Consider the following 10,740-nt stretch of genomic DNA (forward strand, 5'->3'; position numbering starts at 1 on the left):
CTTCGTTCAACGAACAAGATTCCAACTTCAATATATGCAAATTTAACAGAAATTCTCTTGACTGGAACATAAGTTTCGATAGTGCATTAATTAAAGTTTGGTAATAAATTTCTCGAATTTTGCAAGTGCTCTATTACATGGCCTGCATATGTACATCACAACTAAATTACCAGACTGTTGTAGAAATACCAGACAGTATCCGTAGGCTCTTTTTAAGCTTACGACATAAATCCATAATATAAAGAGAAAGAAGGAGAAATTCATTTTATATGTATTAAAAACCTAATAAACACATGTATGTGTAACAAACATAAATAAAAAATAATTCAAAACAATATTTGTAAAAATTGCACTGCAAAATATCATACACAAAAATTGGTTGTCCGTAAAGTTGGTTTACAGATTAGCTTAATGTAAAAAAGCCATAACAAAACATCTCCTCGGACGCATAGGCCAAGTGGAAGAGAGATGCAGCGCAAGCGTACCATGAACGTATTGGGACTATGAGCGCAACGTTACAACGCGCGCAACGCTACAATGAGTCACCCTTTATGGTGCATGCAGCCGGCTTTCATCGAGTTATTACACGTTGTCACGTCAAAAAGTAACCTGTTTTTGCTAAACACTCATATAATAATGAAAATAATAATATTATTCTTTATTGCTCACCATTAAAAGATACAAACAAAAGTAGTACAAGAGGAAGATGTACAAAGGCGGTCTTATCGCTAAAAGAGCGATTACTTCCAGACAACCTTTGGGTATAGGACAGGGTATAGAAAAGCGGTTAGGAAGTGTACAAATAATTGTTATAGAAATTAGGACAAATTATAATATATTAGAACGACGACTCATTGTAATCATAACGTGTCGCATGATCTTGCCCTAATTTAAAAGGCGATTATAGGTTCTTATTCAAGAATTTAAATTTGAAAATTATAAAAGTTGTGAACCAGTAGTATCTCAAATAGGTTCACGTCGTATGGATGATGATTTGACCACACGCCGACCATTAGCACGATATCTAATTTTTATTTATTTACTATATGACCTGATGGTAACCGATTACCGCAGCTAATAGATGCTTGTAACACCAGAAGCATCGCGCGCGCGTTCTTTAAGGTCGAGGTACTTCCCCAGTGCGGCTGCTCCAGATTTTGATCAGGATATTTCCTGCTATGCCCTACCTCAGTTGTAATGTACTGTAGCAAAACAGACAAGTGACAATTTTGTGAAGTATGTGTGTTTGAGGATATGAAATTACCTTGTTATTCTAGTCTATTCTTGTTTTGTTTACCCAACGCAAATTTTTACGCCAATATTTTAATGTAAGCATTTCACCAAATATACAATACAATTATTATAATAAACAATGGTAACTACACCCTAACAAACCTATCTTATAATCCAATCAGTGCTGTGAATCGAATTGTAATGAGTCTAGACCCTCATCCGAGGTTTAATTGCTTATCATCTAATGATAAAACTGAAGATTAAATACATGTTTGCGCTTTGGCCTTTGCGAAATGATTTATTCACGCCATTGAGACATGACTATAATCTAAATTGGATTTTGATTAAAATTTGACGTAGCAAAATGACAGATGACTTTAGGGACTCGTAACTATAATTTGTGATATTCATCTCCATGAATATATCTCATTCATCAAATGTACTTTCGTATAATTATTTTAAAATTAATTTTAGCGATTATCTTTTAGGGATAAGTCGATAATTGAGTTTTATCAAGTTTATCTAGTATTGAAAGTCTGTTTATTATAAAAAAAGAGTAATTTATGCGCATTGATAATCATGGAGTAATATACAAAATAAATGGACTTAATCAGTTTAAGTTTTTCGGCAGTTATCGTGGCCATGGCAGTTTTTATACATACATTTGACAGCCGGATGTCCACGGAATATTTTTTTTAAACATTTTTCTTATTTATTTAAAAAGCAAAATAATAATAATAATAAATAATAAATATTTACACAATACACACACGGTCGTCTGTTCCTAAAGTAAGCAACTTAATGCTTGTGTTATAGGTTACAGCCGACTGGTATATAGCTACATATTTTTTTTTTCGATAAACATACTTATAAATAACACATATATAAATATATAAATAAATATTTATATTACACCCAGACTCGGGGTGGTCTTAAAATGTCTTTTAAAAATGTCATAATTGTTAAAAATAGTGTTTTTCCGTTACATTTATATGTAAATATTGTTCTGCAAGTGCAATAGAAAATAAATAGAGACAATTCTAGTTCAAGGAATCGCTTGATCTTTGTAAGACGAGTGTAAAGCACAGCAAAATCCGCCTCGCTTACGAGGCGTATAAAATTATAATTATGAAAACTAAAAATAATGATAGTATAAAACTTATAACAAAAATGATTTCGAAATTGAGAGAGAGACTTTTTCCTTGTAATTTAAATTTCTAAAATTAAACTTTAGGTACGTAATAATATTCCGCCGCATTGGCGCAGCGGTCACAGTCATGGATTGTACCTGTTGCTCTGGCGGTTGCGGGTTCGATTTCCACACATGACAAACATTTGTATTGGCCATACAGGTGTTTGCCGTGGTCTGGGTGTTTGTGCAGCCCTAGTGGGTCTCCCCACCGTGCTTCGGAGAGCACGTTAAGCCGTCGGTCCCGGTTGTTATCATGTACACCTGATAGCGATCGTTACTCATAGTAGGGAATATATCAACCAACCCGCATTGGAGCAGCGTGGTGGATAAACTCTGATCCTTCTCCTACATGGGGAAAGAGGCCTATGCCCAGTAGTGGGATATTATAGGCTGAAGCGACGTAATAATATTATTTAAGAAAATTTTGCTTTGTTCTTACATTTATTTTTACTTTTTACCCGACTTCAACAAAAGAGGAGGTTTCTCAATTCGACCGTATGTATATATATTTTTTTGTGTGTCCGCGGATAACTTTGTCGTTTATGAACTAATTTTGCTGATCCTTTTTTTGTTGGAAAGGAGATACTTCAAGGATTGTAACATAATAAAGAAACCATGATCTGATGATGGCATCCCAGAGAAATCGAGGGGAACCATCGAAAATTGTAGTGACGACTAGTGCGTTTGTTAATTTTTTTCGTCTACTTAGATTGTATTACGTTTCGATGTTATTGGAGTCGGTTTAATTCGTTTGCTAGCATCACAATTATATACAATACAATACAATACAAATACTCTTTATTGTACACTATCAGAGAAAAATTTTACACCGTAAAAGAAAATATAGACATGTACAAAAGGCGGTCTTATCGCTAAAAGAGCGATCTCTTCCAGACAACCTCTAGCATGAAAAGGACATGACTAAAGAATTAGACGGCATGGAGGTGTACATACATAATATATACATATAATACGTAAATATACATACATACACATACACATATTCATACATATACATACATACATACATATATATATATATATATATATATATATATATATATACATATACATATATACACATACACACATACATACACATATATATATCAAATATATATAAACATAATATATAAAGAATATGAAAATACAAATATACATACGTCAGAAGAGAGGAAGGACCGGCTAAAGTCATTGTCAGTAATATTTGTAGTAAATTAAATTTATAAACTTATAATGTGACTCATCAGTTTAAATAGTGTTTCTTTAAGTAACTTTTAAAAGTGTCTAGTGATTGTGCCCGCCTTATATTTACGGGTAAAGCATTCCACAACCGAACAGCTATATATATTATATACCATACAAGAACCAACTCCGTACTCAGTTACACACTTATTTATTCTACGTAATATTTACTGACACAAATAGCGAATAATATATGATCTTCACTATAAAGTAAACAGACCTTTTATGTTCAGAAAACACATTTTACGCCACTTTTATGAAAATAAGACTGATTTTATACAGCTATCAATGCGACAGTGACAGATGATCATGGATGAAAAGGCATGAACATAAAACGAATACTTTAGTTTTCCTCTCGAGTGTATTTAGAAGTGCTGTGTATAATTATAATATATGTAAAATCTATGTTCATCATTTACTATAAAACACTTTGAAACTGTCCCCCTGGATCAAGAATCATAATAATCATTCTACAATCAAAATTAAATAATTGTGTTTGCTCGCAAACGAAAAAAAACCGACTTCAATTACATCGACGAGTAGTACAACGTAGATCAACGAAAAAATAGTCAAGTAACTGCGCGTTATCAAAGATTACTCAAAAAGTAGTTATCAAATCTCAATAAAATTTATATGTGACCACATGACAAACATCAGCTTTCGATTAAATTAAAAATTATTAAAATCGGTACAACCAGTAAAAAGTTATTGCGGATTTTCAAGAAGTTCCCTCGATTTCTCTTGAATCCCATCATCAGATCCTGGTTTCCTTATCATGGTACCAAACTAGGGATATCCCCTTTCCAACAAAAAAAGAATTATCAAAATCGGTACACCCAGTAAAAAGTTATTGCGGATTTTCAAGAATTTCTATCAATACCTCTGGGATCCCATCATCAGATCCTGGTTTCCTTATCATGGTACTAAACTTGGGATATTTCCTTTCCAACAAAAAAAGAATTATCAAAATCGGTATATCCAGTAGAAAGTTATGCGGTATAATACAACATAGGTCGACGAAAAAAGCGTCAAGTAAAAACGCATTATTAGATATAGCTCGAAAAGTAGTAGTTAGATCTCAAATAAATTTTAATTGGACCAATTGGCACACACCACCTTTCGATTAAAATAAAATTTGTCGAAATCGCTCCACCCAGTCAAAAGTTCTGATGTAAAATACATAAAAAAAAAAAAAAGTCGAATTGAGAACCTCCTCCTTTTTTGGAAGTCGGTTAAAAATAACAAAAATAGTAAATATATATTTGTCAGAGGTTTTATATTTTTGTTGTTCATTAAAAAAACCACTTTAGTTACGTCTTTTCGTAACTTCATTACTTTATTAAAGTCAACTTAAGTTTGTTAAAAACTTAATTTTAAAAATAATGATGATATATGGCTTAGTAAAATAAAACAAAAAATAAACTTTTTTAAATAGAGGTTATTAATTACCTTGGAACAAATCAGATAATTGTCTTCATTTAATTTGATTATTATATTTTAAGAATAAGAGACATAATTATACAAAATAAATGAAAAACATTTGAATAAACGGAATTGTCGTAAGTCGACCAAAGTTATTCTTAACCTAAAATAACTTTATTATACTGCAGAGAATTTTCAGATAGGGCAGTAAGCAGTAAGCTTAGCCGTTATGACAACAAAGACTCTACTGACATTATTTTAGTGTCAAACTTAGAACTGCTATTTTCATTTTAACACGAATAATAACAGTAATATAATCTTAATATTTAAAACAAAGTCGGGTTGGTGGGAATATTTTTAACTCGAGAGAGGCTTGACTTTTTGTATGGTTTTTGATTTATTGTATTTGTCTTCGTCCCAATTAGCAGAATAATTATTAAAAACATTGGGGAATTGGCGAAAAAATAAAATAAAAGAGAAAAAAATGGGTTTCGTAGCCATCAAACATTTAATGATCCTTTTAATAAAACACTTTTTTCGGATTTTATCGCGGTTTATTGTTAACTTTTGATTCCCGACGTTTCGGATACTTTACAGCAACCATGGTCACGGGAGGACTGAGGTGTCAGACGTCCTAACGTTACAAAGTTATTCGAAACTACCCGACATACATCAATATTTATTTAGTCCTATCTACGCAGAATGTGCTAATTGAGTCTTTAATCTGTGGTAAATCATGCTTGGTTTTTGATTTAATTATATTAATAATGGGGTCCCAAGCAGGTGGTAATTGCCAGCCATCTTCTCTATTGAAATTTGGATGTTTTTTAATTTCAATAGCCTCACGGATCATCCTTGGTTGGAATCGGTGTTCTTTTGCGAGGATCTGTGGTTTATCGAATCTAATATAATGGCTAGCTGTGTCTAGACTGTGTTCACAGATTGCAGACTTAGTATAGCGACGATGTTTCAAGTCAGCTATATGTTCTTTAACGCGAGTTTTGATTGATCGTTTTGTTTGTCCTATATAAGAGAGACCACAGTCACAATCAAGCTTGTATACTCCTGCATCTTGTAAGGGTATATGACACTTGACAGATGGTAAAAATTGACTTATCGTTATTGGCGGCTTGAAAAAAGTTTTTATAGAAGCTCGCTTTAAGATGAAGCCAATCTTGTCAGTGACCCCTTTCATAAAAGGTAGCACAGCAGGTACTCGTTCGACGGTGGCTGGTTTCACACGTTCACTGTGATGAGGACGCGGTACCCGAAGCTTGTTGTCTCGCAGTACTTGCTTGACATGTTGAAGTTCGGTCTCCAGGTGTCGCTCATCGCAGATCCCTTGTGCTCTCTGAAACAAAGATTTACCCACGGTAGCTAACTGTGTTGGATGATGGTGTGATTCACCGTTTAAGTACCTATCCGTATGAGTATGCTTTCTATACACTGTATGGCTTAACCCTATACTTGGCAAGAAAAAATATTTTAGAAATATTGAAAAAAACATAATAAAACACGTTTATATATGGTTATTGAAGGGATAAAAAATAATAAAAAAAATATAATATAAGTAATTCAACATATATTAAGTGTATCACATTAGATACATTGCCAGGCCCTTAACAATCAACACTATAAAGTCTACGTATCTAATTTGCTACACTGCCAGTCTTTGAGTGAAGCTAATAAATGAGTTTTAAACATAATAATTGTAACAAAATAAAACCTAAAATGTCAATATTCTCTGTGAAATAACAAAATATAAAACATAATTATTTTATACTTCTACATAGATATAAAAATTAACATAAAAAACAGCCTTTGTATATTATAAATCTAAATTTTTGGTAAATTGAGATCAATCATTAAAATCAAGTCAAAAATCAGTGTTAAAATAGGTTCCTTATAATAATATTTATAAAGTATTAATTCTTGGTATGATATTCTATGAAACAATTACGTTCTGGCAATAAGCACAACCTCAATTTGCAATTTTGACAAAAAAAAATTTTGTCAACCCTTTTGTGCAACCTTCCTCTGCTTGTTATTATAGTTGGATAATGAGTAACTTGATCGTACCGAACACTATCTGACGGTCTCTACTGGGTTCTTAATAGTCTTGGTTGATTTCATACCAGGCCTGCTGATATCGCTCATATCAGTTCTTTCAAAACTCCGTAGGCTTTCAAAAATTTCAATTTTAAAGGTTTTTAGGGTTTTTTGTTTTTTGTCCATCCATCCTGGCTTTTCTATCACGCCGATATAGAAGCCAGGAATTGTTTACAAATATCGGGCATTTGAGAAAATATTGGTAAATACCAACGATGGCCTCGGGATGGTGTACGATATAGAGTGATCATCATATCGGCGAGATCGCCCATGTAAGAATTGTTAATTTATTTATTAAATTGGGGCAAGTCACTGGCATTTTTCTACTTTGTTCTATCTTGTAACGAACCACAATCTGGGTAGGATACGCTTCTACAAAATTATTTGCAGCAATGACACATTTGTTATCTAACCATTTAACGACAGCAATCTTATTTTTATTGTATACGACTTGTGCTCTACCCTTTTTTTTAGATTTTTATCCGTGGGTAGATTTTTCTCCGCTCCTCGTAGCCTATTTGCTTGGATTGTACCCATTGCAAAAATGCCTGCATTCATTGCGTAAATATTGTAACAGCTCAATAGATGTGAAAAAGTTATCAAAACATAGGACTTTGCAAGCAGGTTGTCGAATAGATTTTGACTGTGAAAAGCGCAGGTCTCTTTGAACGAGTAGCCGTTGAAGGAAAATATGCAAATAATGGCGACGACGATGATGACTGATGATGCCGCTTCAAGTTACTAACTCGTGGTGCAGGTACATGTGAGGTAGTAGCCAGTACAGATGGAGATGAGGGTGATGGTATCGGATACCAAGGTCTAGTCTTATTTGCTGATGAATTAGGCGATAAAATTAACGGTGAATAAGGGTTGATCGATGGTGATGGCTCTTGACTGTATGACTGTACCAAAGACTGAAGTAAGCACTTGATTAAACTCAATATCGTCATCAGAGAGAAGGTTTAGGTTTTCTATTGAAGATGGCAATGATAGAGGTGGTGAACTGCTGTCAGAGTGCGTAAGGCGGGTGTAGTATTGAACTTCATCCTCAGATGATTCACTTTCGTCCAAATCTGATTTTGCTCCCAGTTTCGGAAAAAGAGCTACGAGTTACCGAGCTCTTCTTTGCTGTTGCATAATAAGGTGAGGAAGTACCTTCGAATGAAAATAAGAAATAATTATAATAAAATTATCATCTTGACCACATTCTGGTCACAATAGCCAATCCAATCGTAGCCTAGTTATAAGTGTGGTTAGGAAAGCAAACTCAAGTATTATCTTTACAAATCAAGCAATGTCACATATTTGATACACAGAAAAAAATGTCTAGACTGTTCGCCATCTGGCAATGTATCATATTTGCTACACTTGAAAAACACAAAAGATTACATGCAGTTACAATTCATTTAGGTACATGAAAATAACGTTAATGATTAGAGTATATAATAAGCTTTGGCAATTGGACTACTTTTGAAAACAATTTGAACAAAATATAATAAATAATGATTATTTTTACCTTGCGATGCGTAGACGCATTCGATCGGTCCACCATTTTGCGCTCTTACGGCTGATTTTTCGTTGCAAGCACTTAAATAGTATTTTTGGTAGAAATATATGTGTATTTTCTATGATATTAAACAAGAAAAGTTTTAAAAACTCGTTAGAGAAATTCTCGGGATTTTCTAAAAGTTGAACGTATCAAATTGTACACAGTGTCAAGAATAGGGTTAACGTATTGTTGGGATTACGGATGACTAATACATCTAAGAAAGCTAAAGATTTATTTGCCTCCAACTCCATTGTGAATTTGATTTTGGAACTTATGGAGTTAAGATGGTGTAAGAATATGGATACTTTATCGGATGGTAATATTGTGAAAGTATCATCTACATACCGTTTGTAGAACCTGGGTGTTATGGGCGAGGTACGCAGAGCAGTCTCCTCGAAGTCCTCCATAAATATGTCGGCAACAACGGGGGATACTGGTGAGCCCATCGCTACGCCATCTACTTGCTTGTAGAACTGATTATTCCACAACATGTAGCCAGATGTAAGGCAATGCTTGAGAAGGTCAGCATATTCTATCGGCATGTCATTTTCCTTCAGCTTTCTTGACACAATACTAATGCAATCTTCAACCGGTAAGCATGTAAAGAGTGATTGCACATCAAAACTAACCATAGTTTCATTGTCACTGAGATGTAGATGTTTGATCTCATTAACAAAGTGGTACGAATCCACTTTGTTAATGAGAATGGATTCGTACCACTTTGTTAATGAGATCAAACATCTACATCTCAGTGACAATGAAACTATGGTTAGTTTTGATGTGCAATCACTCTTTACATGCTTACCGGTTGAAGATTGCATTAGTATTGTGTCAAGAAAGCTGAAGGAAAATGACATGCCGATAGAATATGCTGACCTTCTCAAGCATTGCCTTACATCTGGCTACATGTTGTGGAATAATCAGTTCTACAAGCAAGTAGATGGCGTAGCGATGGGCTCACCAGTATCCCCCGTTGTTGCCGACATATTTATGGAGGACTTCGAGGAGACTGCTCTGCGTACCTCGCCCATAACACCCAGGTTCTACAAACGGTATGTAGATGATACTTTCACAATATTACCATCCGATAAAGTATCCATATTCTTACACCATCTTAACTCCATAAGTTCCAAAATCAAATTCACAATGGAGTTGGAGGCAAATAAATCTTTAGCTTTCTTAGATGTATTAGTCATCCGTAATCCCAACAATACCTTAAGCCATACAGTGTATAGAAAGCATACCCATACGGATAGGTACTTAAACGGTGAATCACACCATCATCCAACACAGTTAGCTACCGTGGGTAAATCTTTGTTTCAGAGAGCACAAGGGATCTGCGATGAGCGACACCTGGAGACCGAACTTCAACATGTCAAGCAAGTACTGCGAGACAACAAGCTTCGGGTACCGCGTCCTCATCACTGTGAACGTGTGAAACCAGCCACCGTCGAACGAGTACCTGCTGTGCTACCTTTTATGAAAGGGGTCACTGACAAGATTGGCTTCATCTTAAAGCGAGCTTCTATAAAAACTTTTTTCAAGCCGCCAAAAACGATAAGTCAATTTTTACCATCTGTCAAGTGTCATATACCCTTACAAGATGCAGGAGTATACAAGCTTGATTGTGACTGTGGTCTCTCTTATATAGGACAAACAAAACGATCAATCAAAACTCGCGTTAAAGAACATATAGCTGACTTGAAACATCGTCGCTATACTAAGTCTGCAATCTGTGAACACAGTCTAGACACAGCTAGCCATTATATTAGATTCGATAAACCACAGATCCTCGCAAAAGAACACCGATTCCAACCAAGGATGATCCGTGAGGCTATTGAAATTAAAAAACATCCAAATTTCAATAGAGAAGATGGCTGGCAATTACCACCTGCTTGGGACCCCATTATTAATATAATTAAATCAAAAACCAAGCATGATTTACCACAGATTAAAGACTCAATTAGCACATTCTGCGTAGATAGGACTA

At 34.5% G+C, this 10,740-nt stretch overlaps 2 protein-coding genes across 2 annotated transcripts; one reads left to right on the plus strand and one right to left on the minus strand.

Annotated features, from left to right (window-relative positions):
- Positions 1-5,846: 5,846 nt before the first annotated feature.
- Positions 5,847-9,397, minus strand: LOC123663441 (the record flags this gene model as incomplete). Its single annotated transcript, XM_045598123.1, has 2 exons — positions 8,934-9,397; positions 5,847-6,558 (listed from the first exon to the last, which is right to left on the minus strand). Coding segments are annotated over exons 1-2 (1,161 nt in total), but the record flags the coding sequence as incomplete, so codon positions are not given.
- A 118-nt stretch (positions 9,398-9,515) lies between these two features.
- Positions 9,516-10,370, plus strand: LOC123663442 (the record flags this gene model as incomplete). Its single annotated transcript, XM_045598124.1, has 2 exons — positions 9,516-9,802; positions 9,986-10,370. Coding segments are annotated over exons 1-2 (672 nt in total), but the record flags the coding sequence as incomplete, so codon positions are not given.
- Between the last annotated feature and the right edge of the window lie 370 nt (positions 10,371-10,740).

The sequence above is a fragment of the Melitaea cinxia genome, chromosome 20, assembly GCF_905220565.1.
Source record: "Melitaea cinxia chromosome 20, ilMelCinx1.1, whole genome shotgun sequence".
Classification (NCBI taxonomy): Eukaryota; Metazoa; Arthropoda; class Insecta; order Lepidoptera; family Nymphalidae; genus Melitaea; species Melitaea cinxia.